Here is a 17,189-nt window from a genome sequence, read left to right on the forward strand (position 1 = left end):
GTTAAAAAGAACAGGTGGATAGACCTATCAGTTTCTACCTCTCAGTCGCTTAATGTGAGAGGTGTACCTATTTTTTTCAAGAAAACTATCACTACTAGATTAGTTAGTCAGTTGGTAGATTCGGCTGGGAGATGGGCAATTGCCACGGTAGAGATAGGAGGTTTTCAAATAACATTGGTAGGTTACTACGGGCCCAACAGAGATGACGCCTCAGCACTAGAATCTCTATTCTCACAGCTTTTGCACTTTCCTGAACCCACTATTATCGCAGGGGATTTTAACATCGTGCTTGATTACGCTCTAGATAAAATGCCATCGAGTCGACAACAAGTTCTTTCTAAATCTAGAGCGTTTCTACTTAACTGTATGCAGCAATATGGGTATATTGATATCTGGCGGATAAGGGCAGGTCAGCAACCTGGATTCTCTTTTCGAAATTTTAAATACCGCCACCAGTCCAGGATTGATTTCTTTTTGATTAGTCGCAATTTGCAGGGCTTCACAAATAATGTTAGCTATTTGCCTTCTCATCTGTCGGACCATTCTGCAGTAATGTTAGATCTCGCAGGTATTGTGCAGCTCCCTAATAGATCATGGTCTTTTGATCGTATTTTTCTTTCTTCACCGGATGATGTTGCTTATCTCAAACTGGAGGCATGTGAATTTATGCAAGTCAATATAGCCACAGCAGCGACCAACATTGTATGGGATGCTTTCAAGTGCTTCCTGCGTGGAGATATTAAAAATAAGACCACATTTCGCAGGAGGCAGTATACTCAGGAAGTGGCGTCTATTGAAGCCAATCTTTTATCAGCACAGGCGGAATTAGATTCTTGTAGTAGTACCCCCAACTTTATATCAGCTAAACAAGAGAAACTGCTTGAGCTTAAAATGCAATTGGCTTCGGTTTTAAATCAACGCCTGCTCCGTAGATGGGAAGCTAGTAAACTAGCCCACTTTGAATTTGGCGAAGGGGCTGGTAAATTGCTTGCATGGAAATCCAGAACCGACCAGGTGCGGAATACTATTAATTCAATTACTTCCAGCTCTGGGACTTCAACGTCTGATGTAGAAATTAGAACGGCATTTAAAGATTTCTTTCAGGAGATCTATCAAGAGGACAAAGACATCTCCCCAGAAAGCATTAGGGAGTGGCTAAATAATATATCCCTACCTTCGCTCTCGTCAGATCAAAGAGTTTTTTTAGATATGGCAGTTACGGAGGAAGAAGTGGTGGCCGCAATAGGCGGTAGTAAGGGCGGCAAGGCGGCAGGGCCCGACGGCTTACCAGCTGAAATATATAAGAAATTGGTGGAAGAGATCTCTCCTTTTCTTGTTCTGCTTTTTAATCAAATACTGCAGGAAGGGGCACTCCCCCCTAGCTCCTGGAACAACGCGTCTATCACATTGATACTTAAGCCTGGCAAGGCTCCCACAGATTGCAGGTCATATCGCCCAATTTCTATTCTTAATGCCGATTATAAGATCTTTGCATCGATTTTGGCTAAGAGATTGAGTAAGGTTGCTCCGGACATTTTACATCTTAACCAGAAGGGCTTTGTAAGGGGTCGCCAGCTATTTGAACTAACCAATGACCTAGTGGGAGCTATAGATATGGCCACCACTAACTCTTTGCCACTTGCTATCCTCACGTTGGATGCCACCAAGGCATTCGACAGGGTCAACTGGTTGTACCTGTCGGGTGCCTTGGCTAAGTTCAACGTGGGTGAGGGCTTCCGTAGAGCTGTGCGACTTTTATATCACAGTCCATCAGCATCCGTTCTGGTTAATGGGGGCCTATCCGAGTCTTTTAACATCACAAGAGGAACACGGCAGGGCTGCCCTCTATTTCCCTTGCTTTTTGATCTTTATATTGAGCCTTTTGCTCAGACATTACGGGATAACAATATCATCAAGCCCTTTAAGTATAAAGCGTGGGAGCGGACGATGTTATGATTTTAACATCAGAGATTAGTACCGCCTTCCCCACCGCCATTAATCTAGCCCTCGAATTTGGTAATGTTTCGGGGTATGAGGTGAATGCCTCAAAAACCGAAATAATGGTTTGGAATACTGACCTAACAGGGTTTAATGAACCGCTCAGTACAAGTCTGAGATATTTGGGTCTAAGAATTGTCAAGGATATTAATCTAATCGCATCCACCAATCTATCCGCAGTAGCCAAAGAGTGTCGGAAATTAATGGATACTTGGGGGCACTTCCCCTTGTCGGTTCTGGGACGTGCAAATCTGGTTAAAATGTCTATCTTGCCAAAATTCTCCTTTTTATTTAATACAATTCCACTTTATTTTGATAAATTTTCCTTGACTAAATTACAAGCCGATATTAGCTCATTTATTTAGAAAAAAAAGAATGCTAGGATTGCATGGAAAAAATTTAGGCGGCGTCGTGAGAAGGGGGGACTGGCAGGGCCAGACTTACAGATTTACGCTTGGGCATTCCAATTATCTCACGCCCGCATGCTGCTAAAAATGCCATTTGATCAGGGTGTAGGGTCGATGTTTTCGGCCATGTTGGAGGGCGAAGGATTTGGGCAGTCTGGCTTTTTATTTAGGTTCGGCGATCCCAAATACTTTAAGAAGGTTAAACTCAAAGTATTACAGAGTTTAGCCAAAACTTGGTCTAATATCAGGTCTTCGATTAAACTGGGTTACTATTCCTATAGGGCACCCATATGGGATCTACCGGTACCCCCGGACTGGGCAAGTGATATATTATCAGCTCCATTGAAGGAGGCGGGTATATCAGTATGGGGGGACCTATTTGCTGAAGGGGTGTTGCTTCCATGGGAACTCTTAAGTAATAAAATAGGCCCCAATTTCTCTAGATTTAAATTCCTCCAAATGTCAAGTTGGGCACAGGCTCTCCTCATTCAAAATCCACGTCGTAAAACCCTCCATTGGGGGGCAGTAGTCAATTGGTATCTCTTTTGTTGGACAAACCACCTGCCTCAAAAGAAATTTCCCTGTTGTATAATCTAATACTTGAAGAGATCGATGGGGAATTTAATCTACCTGAGCAACTTTGGGGCCCCTTGATACCCAGTTGTAATGTGAATGATCTTTGGATAAAATCCTGCACAGTTATGTGGGACATAGTTAAGCCAGCTTGGCTCCGAAGAAATCACTTATTTACTATACACAGGGCATACTACTCTCCACAGAGGCTGGCCAAGTTTTCTACAGGCGACCCGGTGGCTTGTCCTCGCTGTGGTTCGATAACAGCCTCTGACGCTCATATGTTTTTTGAATGCCCTCACTTGTCATCTTACTGGGACGCCATCGGCAAGAAACTTACAGCTTCCTTGGGTTTTTCAGTGGTCATCGATCTTAGGCTGGTAGTCTTCGGAATCTTTGATCTGATTCGGAGCCCAGTAAATAACCTCCTCTTTTACTGTATGCTGGCAGCTCGCAGGGAAATTTGTAAACGTTGGAAAGAATCGGATCCCCCAACTCTACTCGATTGGGGTTTATCAATCTCTCAAATTTCGAAGTTGGACCTAGCCAGGATTGGCAACCCAAAGAAGAGAGCTTTTTGGCTGTTGCTAGATTGGACTGGTTAGCAGCTTGGGTTTTTTTGGGGGTTTTTTTCTCCCCCAGTCCGATGATTATCTAGCCATGATACAATCTCCCTGCTGCTCCACGTAGCTCTTCATTGGCAAGTGGTCGCATTGGTGTCACTGGCACATGGTTAGCAACTGCCGACTCAATAACGGGGCATCGGGCTGTGTATGATACTGGCGGTCGCTGTAGGGTTGGGTCTTCTCTATTCAGCCGGCAACCCACACCAGCTCATGACTGAGTCAGCACGCCTATACCCAATAAGCCCTTGCAGCCTTGTTTGTACAGTCTGGCTAATGCAGCCTTGATAGAGATGAGGACACTAAAAAAAAATTTACAAAAAAAAAAAAAAAAGGTAAAACAGTACCCACTGGTGCACTGCCCCGGCAGATGGCAAGTGTAGCCCTAGGAGAGGAGACGGGTGCCCAAGGTGGGTGGGGTCCCACAGAGGTGTCCCTAGTCTCGTTAGGAGACTGTGAGGTGGTCCCCAGGACCCAGCTGCCTGATAACAGTAAGAAATACAGGCAGTGGGTGACCATCAATGGCCAAAGGGTGCAGGCTTGGAGAGACATCGGAGCCAGTGTGACAGCTGTTAGTTGTCGGCTGGTGTCTGAAGAGCAGGTGATCCCCCATGCATTTTACCCTGTAGTTGCCGCTGACAACTCTGAGAACCACTGCAAGGTGGCCCAGGTTCTCTCTGAGCGGAGGGGGGGGGGTCTCAGGTACTGTACAAGTAGCTGTGAGGCCAGACATGCCTGTTGACTGTCTGCTAGGCAATGATTTGGAAAGATTCCCTTGGCTTAAGGTGGAGCGAAGGGCTCATCTGGAGATGTTGGGTCTGCCTGAGTGGGCGTGGGTGACCACTCGGTCCATGGCAGCCAGTAAGGGTATTCAAGAGGACCTGGAGCCTGGAAGAATGGCCCAGGTGCCTGCCTTAAAGAGAAGAGGCAGGGGGCGCGGGAAACCAGCCCCCAGAGTTCCCACAGTCCAGGAGGAGGCAGACCTTGAGGGGGATGCCCTGGAACCAACAGGGAAGCAAGTAGCTGAACTGGGGGACCTGCCTGAGCTGACCCATTGGCAGCAGGATGGACGACCCTTCAGGGAAGAGTTCTGCAAGGAGCAGAAGAAGTTCCCTTCTCTTCTGGGTTTGCGGCAACAGGCCACAAACCAGGCACAGGTGATCAGTCTGGATCACATTGGATCTACTGGTAGAATGGTCCCTATATAGCGAGCCTCAGATTGCTGAGCCTGGGTCAGCCCGTGAGCTGGTGGTACCCCAGCGCTTCAGAGCCTTCCTACTGGGACTGGCTCATGATGTGCCTTTAGCAGGACATTTGGGGCAAGATAAGACATTTGAGAGGCTTGTCACCCACTTTTATTGGCCTCAAATGTGGAAGAGTTCAGATACTCATTGTAGGACCTGTCAGACTTGCCAGGCAAGTGGTAAGAGTGGGAGGAATCACAAGGCTCCTCTCCACCTGTTCCCTGTGGTCAGCACCCCCTTTGAAAGGGTGGGCATTGACATTGTGGGGCCTCTGGATCCCAAGACAGCCATGGGCAACAAGTTCATCTTGGTCTTGGTGGACCATGCCACCCGGTACACGGAAGCCATCCTTCTCCAGACTGTGATGGCCCCCGTGGTGGGTCATGCGTTGATGGGGATTTCCTCCCGTGTGGGGTTCCCCAGAGAGGTGGTGTCAGACCGTGATACCAACTTCATATCTAAGGATATGAAGTCCCTGTGGCAGGAGTGTGGGGTAACTTATAAGTTCACCACTCCTTACCACCTCCAAGGTAATGGGCTGGTTGAGAGATTCAACTGGACCCTAAAAGGCATGATTATGAGTCTTGAGGAACCTATGAGGTGTAAGTGGGACGTCCTCTTGACATGCCTTCTGTTTGCTTACAGAGAGGTGCCACAGAAGTCCTTAGGGTTCAGCCCTTTTGAACTGCTGTATGGTCACCATGTAGGAGGACATCTGAGTTTGGTAAAAGAAGGCTGCGAGAAAGCTACCAGTAAACCTCCCCAGAATGTATATAGCTACATGCTGGCCTTCAGAAACCAAGACTAGGCGTTTCAGACAACTTGCTCAGGCGAATCTGGAAGCCAACTAGGAGGCGATGAAACGGTGGTGTGATCAGAAAGCCACTCTGATCGAGTTTCAGCCTGGACAGAAAGTGTGGGTCATGGCCCCCGTGGAGCCTTGTGCACTCCAGGATAAGTGGACCAGACTATTTGAGGTGGTGGAGCGCAAGAGTGATGTCACCTACTTGGTGGACTTGCGGTCTCCTGGGAACCCTTTGCGGGTCCTGCACGTAAACCGCCTGAAGCCCCACTTAGAGAGGTCTGATGTGGGCGTGCTCCTAGTGACAGATGATGGAATGGAGGAGGAGAACAAGCCTCTTCCTGACCTCCTGTCTGCAAAGGAGCAAGATGGGTCAGAGGACGGTGTAAACCTCTCTTCCAACCTGACCCTTGAGCAGCAGGATGACTGTCGCCAACTGTTGGGACAATTTCCTGATCTGTTCTCCCTGATTCCCGGTGTCACTGAGTGGTATGTACATGATGTAGACACTGGGGACAGTCCTCCTGTAAAACACAAAACTTACAGAGTGACTGACAGGGTCAGAGCTTGCATCAAGGAGGAAGTCACCAAGATGCTAGCGTTAGGGGTGATTGAGTGCTCAAACAGTCCTTGGGCCAGCCCAGTGGTCTTGGTCCCAAAGGCTGCCGCACCAGGTGCCACGCCAGAACTCCGGGTCTGTGAGGACAAACGAGGGCTCAATTCAGTCACCAGGACTGACGCACACCCCATCCCCAGAGCTGATGAACTCATTGATCGGTTAGGGGCTGCCCGGTACCTCAGTACGTTTGACTTAACATCTGGGTACTGGCAGATCGCCTTAACTGATGGGGCCAGAGGGAGATCAGCATTCTCCACACCAGATGGGCACTACCAATTCCGGGTTATGCCCTTTGGGATGAAGAATGCCCCTGCCACCTTTCAAAGGTTGGTCAACCAGGTATTGGCTGGACTGGAAGATTTCAGTGCCGCCTACCTGGATGATATCGCAGTGTTCAGCGCCAGTTGGGAAGAACATCTGTGCCACCTCTGGGAAGTATTGATGGCGCTGCGGAGGGCAGACCTCACAAACAAGGCGAGTAAGTGCCAGATCGGGCAGGATTCCGTGGTGTACTTGGGACACCAGGTTGGGAGCGGCCAGGTGGCGCCCCTAAAGCCCAAGATTGATATCATTCAGGCTTGGGAAACCCCCAAGGCCCAGACAGAGGTGAGAGCCTTTTTAGGACTCACAGGGTACTACAGGAGGTTTGTCAAGGGATATGGCAGCATTGTTGCACCCTTGACAGAGCGGACTTCCAGGAAGCAGCCCAAGAAAGTGAACTGGACTGACACCTGTCAGAAAGCTTTTGATGTCCTGAAAACTGCCATGTGCACGGCGCCCATGCTTCAGATGCCCAACTTCTCAAAGGAATTCATTGTGCAGACAGATGCTTCAGAGCATGGTGTGGGGCCTGTACTTTCACAGATGAATGAGGAGGGTGTGGACCAACCTGTAGCCTTCATTAGTAGGAAGTTACTTCCACAGGAACTGAGGTGGTGTGCAATTGAGTGTGAGGCATTTGCTGTGGTCTGGGCACTGTAGAAGTTGAGACCATACTTGTTTGGGACTCACGTCCGGGTTCAGACAGACCACAGGCCCCTCAGATGGTTGATGCAGATGAGGGGTGAGAATCCAAAGCTGTTGAGGTGGTCTATTTCCCTACAGGGGATGAACTTCACGTTGGAACACCGCCCAGGTACAGAATACGCCAATGCTGATGGTCTGTCCAGATTTTTACGCCTTAGTGAAGAGAACTCCCAAGAGGGTAGGTAGTTCTCCCCATATTTCAGCTGGAGGGAACACGTGTTAGACCTGGCACCATTGGTGTGGGTCTTTCTTCCATTTTTTCACTGTTGCCTTCTGTGTTTTTGCTATGGTTTTGCTGGTCTAGATAAGCCTGCCTGCTCGTGCCAAGCTGCCGAGGGGGTGAGCAGGGGTTATTTTGGGAGTGTAGCCCCCTTACCCTGACTAGAAGCAAGGGCCCCTACTTGGTCAAAGGTACCTACCTCTGCCAACTAGGGGCCCCTAGTTCGAACACCGCCCAACCCCCCTTTTTACTCTCCTTACCCATCACTTAAAACGATATAAAATAAAACATTTTTCTTGCTTTTGCGGATGGTTAAGGCCCCCAACTCAACTTTTTACCTATTGATTACAATAATCCATTCTTTTGGGTGGGGGAGGTAATCCTCCCGACCATCTTTTAACCCTTTATTTGTATATTACTAACTTACATAAATACTCACTTATGTATGTGTGAAAACAACTTGCACTGAAAAATAATGCACTATATCAGCTTGCATTACAAGATAACATGTATTGTTATTACTGTGGGGTAAAAATACTGATTTGTAATTACTGAGGGTAAAGGTAACATGCTGATGAGAAATGGGTCAATACACCTTTAGGAATCCTTAGGGTGGCAGTGTCATAACTCATAGATGTGATATTGTAATTGCAGGATCACATGCTAAATAAGGGATAGCTGATTGTACCATCTGCTATGGGCCTATTTTATTTTTGTGTTTGGTTTATTTATTGTTTTTATGCATTTTCTTTATTAACCTTGAGGCTACTGGTCGAGGTAATTCGTTGCTATACAAAAATAAAAAACAATTAATTTAAAAAGCAGGACTTCAGTGATTCATTAAAGATTACCAATGAGAGTCAAAACAACTGGGTGTTTTTATACTTAGCTTTTGCTTTTTCTATACATCATATACTTAAAACTATTGAGGTTACATTGTTACACGTTTTCTTTTAGACAAAAAAACATTTACAGTTTGGTGATGTTCTTGTTAGGGAATCATATTTTAGCAATGTCTGCATTTTCATCGCTATACGAAAGTAGCGTTATCAACTGTCAGTCTATCAAAATAACAGGTTAGCTGCATAAAATATTATAAAAACTTGTCACCAATCAGTAAAAGCAGCAGACTTCGATTTTAGGCTTTCATTTCTATGTGAACACTTACTTATTCTGGTAGGTACTTATGGTCACATGAGTGGAATGTGAAATACCAACAGGAGTGTCTGCTTGGTGGATAGTTCCCCTGGGAAAATATAAGAAATCACCAGGCTGAAAAAGAATAACAAGGATTATCCCAAATTACAAGGATACCATTTAGAATAGTCTTTTAATTGTCATTCAGAAACCATTTAAGGTGAAGGCATGAATGCATACGACGAAAAATGAGAGCTTATTGAATGCGAATAACAAGAAGAGTTTAGTCACCGTACTAGCTTCTGTAATGTAAGGATATGAACACTTGTACCTTCATAGTCGAGGGACATCCTAAACAGGCTAGGAAGTGACAGGAACACTTTTCTAATCAGTTTACACCGCACAGTTATAGATGTGTACGTACACACACAACCCTCCACCACCACCACATCCTCATATACCCAGCTAATATGGTTGCTGTTGTTCATGACAAACAACCATACATCTACCCATGAACACAGTTAAAACAAACAGGCAACCACGATTTCCAGATGAGCTAATGTATTAGGGAGATCGGGAACAACAGCTGAGGTATGGGTACAAGTACTGGTATTGGTCCAGAATTATAGAATAATACAAGATGGACCGAGCATGCACATTTTTAACTGCACAGGCATTACGCATTGACAGTGGACTGAATTTCATGGGCGGGAATGAAAACTTACAATTGAAGCAAAATTATTGGAAGGAAGAAGCTTCATAGTGACCAATTATTAAGAATGGTTTGAGAGAAGGCTTGAGTTACTAGCGATGTGATGCCCAGGTGGAACTAGGTGTAAAAATCCATGGAGAATGAATAGGACTTATTTTCACATCACTATTGTCAGGTTGCGATAGCCACTCTGTAGTTATATTTAGAGTTACCAGAGATATGAACGTGTAATATGCTGTATATTGTACTTTTAAGCCATTGTAAGTATTCATGTGGAATGCTGTACTTATAATATTCTAAGTGACATAGTGTTGTTCTGAAGACTGCTTCTGGAGAATGTTTAGATTCAAGAGAAAGCAGTTGGATGGACTACAGCCGAGTTGGCAGGCTGAGGTGTAAAGGATCTACCTAAATAAATATTATTTGGATTTACTCACAACTGGATTACAGTGATCTTTACAGAACTCTTAGTATTTTTGACCCTTAATAACTCTGCGCCTGTTTCACGAATCTCCACAAACCTATCCAGACCTACTCTTCCTTTGAAATTGGTGGATGATGGAAAGTTTTGCAGTGATTGGTCAAGGGGATGCACAGAAAAAAGGGGTACCCCAAAACAGGTTTTAACCTCAATGCATTTTACATAGATTTTTTTGTATTGGACGTAGTGGGAAAATGCCTGAACGGATTGTAATGAAATTTCACAACAATGTACATTAGACTATGTAGATGATAATTTTTGCTATGGCAAGTGATGTTATGAAGTGGTATGGAGTTATAAGGGTCAAAACGTAGTGCTTTCAGTAGCACAATACTAATAAAAGTAGCAAAGAAGACCAAAACATAAACTAGACTGTATATGTAAAGTGTTGGATTTATTGCATGAACAACTGAAATAACAATTTATGGTCACGTGCTAATGGAAGCCAATAAACAAATACATAACAAATAAAATAGATAAAAAGAAAGAAGTCACATTTAATCTGATTGCCACTCTGTAGTTATAGTTAGGATTCAGAGATATAGGAATTCCTCAGATTTTTGCTCCCTAATAAGTTTCCATCTGTTTGCTGAATCACAACAAAACTTTCCAGACTTATAGCATTTTCTGCATTTTGTAAAGATGTTAATTTTTGTTGTGAATCTTTAAGGGGTTGCTAACATGAAAGGGGGCCCCAAAACGTGTTTCTCCACCAATGCATTTTTCATAGACTATTGTATTCAACGTAGAGCAAAAAATGGCTGAACTGGTTTACATGTAATTTGTCAGGATTATACATTATGGTGCGTAGATTTTCCTTTTTGGGTACAGTAGGTAAGTGGGGTAAGGATTTTTTAAGTTATAAGGCATTTACACTTAGTAAAATCTGTGACAGTGGTAATTTCACGAAATTTCATGAAACTACCAAGGTACATGGCAATGACGTGTCATTAACTGATTGGATAATGACTGTCTTTACAAAGGTTTAATGCAGTCATGTTCAAATAACTTATTTCAGTTAAAATCCAATAAAAGTACATATAGATATAAAATTCCCAATTTATATTTTGTACTAGTCAATTAAAAAGAGTTCAATAAATGATATACAAAATTTACATTAAAACAATCATCATCCACAATACAGTATGAAGCAGGGTCTATTTTTATCATATAAGACTCCCAGGCCCATTCTGCCCACACCTGAAGTATGAGACCCTCATATAGGCCCCACCAGCTAGCATATAGGAATCTGTTAAGCTGACCATACTGTCTCAGTTGTTCTTTTAATGTAGTAGGCCCAAAATGCCTTTCTGCTAAAATACAAGTTATTTCTTCTACAACACACACGAAGCTTCAGCTCTGTCCCCGAGCCCGCACTCTCTCCTTGCACAAGATGAGCTCGTCACTTCTCCCACCTATTGAGAGATAGCTAAGCACAAAAACACGCACCTCCTCAAGCTAAGAGGAACTCTTGTAAACTTATAAAAATTTCCCTGAAGTGACGCAAATCCTATTCGATAGATGTTAGATTTAATTATGATTCATGGTCAAACATCAAGTGACCTTTTGGAAAACTTTTTGTAGTGTGGGTGTCACTTCTGTGTTCCTAATATTTCCAAGAAGTGACCAAAGTGCGTAATGCGGTCAAAGCACCCGATAATGCTGTGATTTTGTGGTCAATGGTTCATCATTGAAAGAGTATAAAGATCTGCTCCTCAGTCCATTTGTCGAACTACCTCACTGAAATGAAATGTGTGGTTCCCCTCAGCCATCTATCTAGGATCATTGGCTGAGGCTATAATGCTTACTGTATTTTAAAACTGTCTCTTTCTCTCTTCTCTGCACTTCCATTGGTCTAAAGTATATTTGCCTTGCATTGCATGAGTTTGTTCTTCACTCCAGAAATGGGTCTTTAAATGCCAAGTCTTTGCTAAGACTTCCAGGCTCATTATTGAGTTTTAAAGTGTTTCTTTTTTACTTCATGTTGGAAGTGGTTTCCTGGCAATAAAGTGCAAACAAACCTGATTCAACTTCTATCGTTTACACGTGTATTTTCTCATATTTTGTAGAGGCACCCCCACAAATTAAGCTGCCCTGGTCCAGTTCCCCGGGACCATAAAATTCCCCCACCCACCCAACATCTGGCGACCACGAAGGGATGTACTAGATTCCCAGCTGCATCCTGTGGCAACGGGCGGAGTGACTACCTTCCGAGAGCGTTTTTCCTGACTGAGCAGATACAACACCCTCGAGTAAGCCTAAGTTAAGAGTACACCTCTCTCTTGTACTTTTGGTCCTCCCCCAGGGGGATGCTGTTCGTCTGTCTTAGCATATTCTGACTCTCTGGGTGCCCTCTGACCCCTAGTAACAGCTCTTTGCTTTCCGCTGATATCTGGCTACGTAAAATAATTTCTCATCTTTAACACATGTAAACAGCCATTGAGTCAGGTGCTTTTGCACCTCCCCTTTTTTCATAGTTTAAATACCGTGTTCTGCACTGTTTACATATGTTTGATATTACAGATATATATTTTTCAGCCTGTGTGGCTTTGTGGTTAGCCTGTGTGGCTATTACGGACGGCTATTACGGACATATATAGATTTTGGCCTCGGTGGTGCTGTGTGACTACGAAGATTTTGTTTTACGCCTGTGTGACGAGTCTACTGTGTGAATAATGGCCCAAGCCTACTGTGTGGATAATGGCTTATGAAAACTAAACTGTTTAATAACAAGGGATGCCTTCCTATCTGACTAGCTACCAGTAAAAGCAAGTGTTGGTTTCCTGTGTTAAAGTTGAAACGTAAGGACTTTCATTTTTGCACTGTTATTTTAAAAGAGATTATCGTTCTGATTGCTTTCAGACAGACAGGGGAGAATGCACAAATCCTTCTGTCATGTTATAAAAGTAAACGTGTACATGTTGTGTTTTATATTCTGTATAATTTAAGTAGGAATATTTTATGGTGCCAGCTTTCTTGTGCGTTTGTTGCATGCATTGTGATTATCATTTTAAGTATCTGTGCCTGGTGCACCGATTCTGAATATATATCTAATTTCCAGTCTTTAGCGAGAACAAAATAACTAAAAGGCTGTAAATGTTAGAAATGTGCATATTGTCAAATATTCGTGAATATTACTGTTGCACAGCCACACCCTGCTCTCCCCTAATTTCTTCTTGCCCATATGAAACAGTGTTGCATTAAATATTACATTTTGCTTCTAGGTAATAGTCTTCAAAAATCATGTGCCTCACCCCGTGGTGTACAAGAACTTGTGCACGTTAGGAATTATAATAAACAACACGCTGTTGAACTACTTTTGCACATATTAAATTATAGAGCAGTATCGGTGTACAATGCTACCACAAATACACTGTCCCAGGTAAGTGAGTATCAGGGGACCTCATTTCTGGAGAGTGGGGCATTTTGGGAGTTTCCAAATAGCAGCCTTCACAACACTTGATTACGACTTTTGAGGGCGGTTTTCAATAGGCTCCCCTATTTAACTCATTTCACCCTGAATGAAGTGCATTCAGTTCCTTGACCGTCACACCTCACGCTTCTCGCCTAACAATTCCTGCAGCTTGGACCCTTAGTAATGATCCTCCCACTTGAATATTCAGTCAAGTGGTAGAAAGAGGGGAAGGAAGGCTTTCGCAGGCATTTACCGACCACAACACACAGCCCCCTTTTTACATTTTCTGGTCGCTATTACACCCTAGACTTGGCTTAAACTTTAAATGATAGACCAGCCATTGGTTCCCTTCCAATTCCAGATGACCTTCTCCTTCCATCCCCTCCCCCGAAGTACAGTGACGTAATAACTCCAGGTCAAATAGATGCGCAATTAACAATGAAGATTACACTAGCACAAAATAGTGCAGCACAAAGCAAGTACGCACCAAATAATGTACTCCTACCTTCGTCCAATTCAACAACAGCCCAGGCAGTAAAAAGTGCCATCTCTACAGGCACAAGCAGTAGCCCAAATGCAAGCACCGATCCAGGAAGTGCTGCCACAGAGCACACACATGAGGTTTTGAAATTGTGTCTCATGTTCAAGTTAGTTAGTGACACTGGACGAAGAGCGATTTGAATATCGGAGCACAGAACTAGGGAGAGGAGAGGGGAGATAGATTGATGGAATGGAATGCACACTAACTACACCTAATTTTCATCTTGGATCAATATATAGGTCCAATACATTATTGTAGGCCCTTAGGAGCAAAAGACTAGAATATACGGCGTTTACACAACGTGCATGACACAAAGAGAACGTGAGTCTGTGTTTGACTTCATGGTCGCATTCTCCAATGCTACTAGGTCTACTGAGCATTTCGAGGTGCATAAAAGGGGCACCATTCATTTGAGGGAACAGTAAAGATCTGCTATATAATGCCAAAATACCCTTCTGAGTGAACGTGCGCTTGATAAAAAAGACATGTTATTTTAAAATAGGCTTTATTTAACGTAATGTACACTGGAACACAACAAGTGTGTTGGAAGGGTTAATAGATTTTTTCTTGGGCTGCCTTCAGAAGGAAGGCCATTAGAAATGGTTTCCTGTGGTTAGAAACAAGCAGGAGATTGAAAGAAAAAAAAGAAAATACATAGATATATATATGTATATAGTTGGCAGAGCATGAACAAGCGAAACAAATTGCCTAGGATCACACAATTTGGTAACAGGGAAGCATCGTACTGAAGACACACTTCTGACTGGCGACATTTTGGCCTGGCATCAATTAAATATGTTGTGCTGAGTTACAATGGTGGTGAAGAAAATAGTGGGGTTTTAGCGGCAGCAGGAAAGTCAAATACATTTTTTATCACAACGTGCATCACCACTGCTTGAGATTAAATAAGCTAAGAGTACATGGATATATAAATGTACGCATGTCCATCAGTGACACATTTCGCATACTATGACCATGAAAAAGTTGCAAAATACGGTAGGACAGGAACATGTCCAACGAAAGAGATGGGGATATTTCTTAAATTAATTAATTGTTGTTCTGAATTATGACACATCAGAGACCTTCCTAACACAGGGTCACCATGAGTGCAGCTATGTGGAAGGAGGAAAGGAATATGTTGTGGGATATGCACAGCTGTGTGAAGCCTTCAAAATATGAGACAACGACCAGAGATCGGTAGGAATAGATTACCACATGTAGCCACCACACCAACTTCCTCCGCACATGCCCCAGTGCTAGGAAAATACAAAAGAATAAACAATACGTGCAGATATAAAGTAGATTTCAATGTTAAAGGACAGTATGCATGGAGTAGCAATGCTCAGTATTACAATATTGTCAGTATAATATGTGTAGATTTAGAAAGGCCTTTTAAAAGCGCGGTAGCAGACTTTAGTGGTGGTTGCATATACTTTGCAGTTTGACCACTATGAGTTTTTATCTACCATAAATGTTTATATCTCCTGGGAACTATTGGAGTACAATGTTTTGGTTCTTCTTTCGCTTTCGGAGTGTTGATGATTAGAGGTTTTGCAACATTATTATTTCCCTAAGAAGTGTACTGGATTTCCTGTTTTCGGGATGTTTGCATAGATAAGATCAATATTATTGTTTTCACCACTTCAGGTCTAGTTAAAAATAAAATATAAATAAGAATAAAATATAAGAGGGGAGTAAATTAGATACCCTAGATTGCATCTATAGTCAGACTGCAACAGACAAAAATGTCATACCACAGGCCCTACTACAAGTTTCCCACACATTTGTATCAAAGATGGACAATGTGCCCACTGTGATACTAGAACAGCAACAGATTTCAGCAATACCTGAACAGACTGCTTAAAAATAAAGTAGGCAAACACCACAATTGAGGGAAATAAATAAATAATTAAGAGAAAGCAAAAATAGTTTATTACCCATAATTCACCCTGTTTTCACTCACAAATATTCCAAGTTCTGGCAACCACCTAACGCCTCATATACTTCTCACTGAACAATTAATATATGTATAAGTCACATCAACTACACCTAACAGTGACATTGAAATTATGAAAGAAGACATATATTTGTATAAGTTAACACGCGCTGCGAAGTTTCTTTCTACTCAGGTATCCAGGCGGAAGGAGAAGGGTCCCATCATTCCTGAGCTCCGACCTATCTGTCCTGGAACACAGATTTTTAAAAGACATGTTAAAGTATTAGTGTATTCACCAACATCTGTCTGCATTGCCAAGAGGAAGGCATCGTGTTTCCATTGACTGTCCAAAGAGGAAGAAGACGGTGATCAGCCGCGACAGGAACACCCACCACACAGAAGTGTCTTATGCAAAGTTATGTATTTGTATTCTAATATTTTACATTACTGTCAGAGTGGCACTAGGAAGACTTAATTAGCTCATTGTATTAATAGTGTATTACTAAAGCTATTGAAGTTGCCATACCACTGTGCACCCCAAGTCACCTCCCCATCTACCTACTAGCACATGTACTGAAAATGGCCCCTGTAGGTATGCAAATGTTCAACATGATTTAAGAGCGACACCTTCCCTCTATGCAGATGTAGATCTAATAGTTCATGGTTCATGCATCAGCAATAACGCAGGCTCACTGCATATTTCTTACGCAGTGGGCACAGCTAGAAATATACTGGAATGTACTGTGAGATTAACAACACAAAGGAAGAATAGTGAACATTTACACAGACGGCAAATATGATTTTGGGGTGGCCCCTGATCTTGGTCAGCTGTGGGCTATGAGGGGATTCCTTACCTCAGCTGGCCAACAAATACAGCATGCACCATTAATAGCACAACTATTTCAAGGCCTGTTGCTGCCAAAGAGAGTTTCAATTGTAGAATGTGCTGCACACACCACCTCCAAGGACTATGTATCAAGAGGTAAAGAATTTATTGATGCAGACGGAAAAAAAAGGAATAGCATTAACTGGTTGTGAGAACACAATAGTTCAAATTGCTTCTACTCCACATGATATCATGATATAAAGATAAAGTATGATGATATGTACTATGACCCAAAGTATATTACTCAAAGGGCTGGGTGGAAGAAAAGGAAGAGAAAAGGGGAGGATGTAGGCAAACAGAAGAGGGAATATGGATAGGCTTAAATGGAAAGATATGTTTACCAATGATAATGCTTGCTCCCATGGCCCGACATTACAACGGTAAAATTGGAAAGGGTACTTCCACTCCCCAGGCCACGTCATTTCCCCACATTAAATGGACTTCATCAACATGCCCTCTACTCAAAAGTACAAGTACATGTTGGTTATTGTGTGCATGTTCAGCACATGGACTGAGGTATACCAAGCCAAGAACTGCAATGTACAAACTATTGCCAAATGCCTCCTGAA

At 43.2% G+C, this 17,189-nt stretch overlaps 1 protein-coding gene across 5 annotated transcripts in view; it reads right to left on the bottom strand.

Moving 5' to 3' along the window:
• Window positions 1–17,189, bottom strand: part of RIOX2 (ribosomal oxygenase 2) — a 766,429-nt gene that overhangs the window by 280,675 nt on the left and 468,565 nt on the right. For all 5 annotated transcript variants that reach the window (XM_085622446.1, XM_085622442.1, XM_085622444.1 and 2 more), the window contains one exon: window positions 8,681–8,784. In XM_085622446.1, coding sequence (XP_085478572.1) covers window positions 8,681–8,784 — 104 coding nt within the window. The remainder of the gene's footprint in view (window positions 1–8,680; window positions 8,785–17,189) is intronic.

This window comes from Triturus cristatus, chromosome 8 (assembly GCF_964204655.1).
Source record: "Triturus cristatus chromosome 8, aTriCri1.1, whole genome shotgun sequence".
In the NCBI taxonomy this organism is placed as follows: domain Eukaryota; kingdom Metazoa; phylum Chordata; class Amphibia; order Caudata; family Salamandridae; genus Triturus; species Triturus cristatus.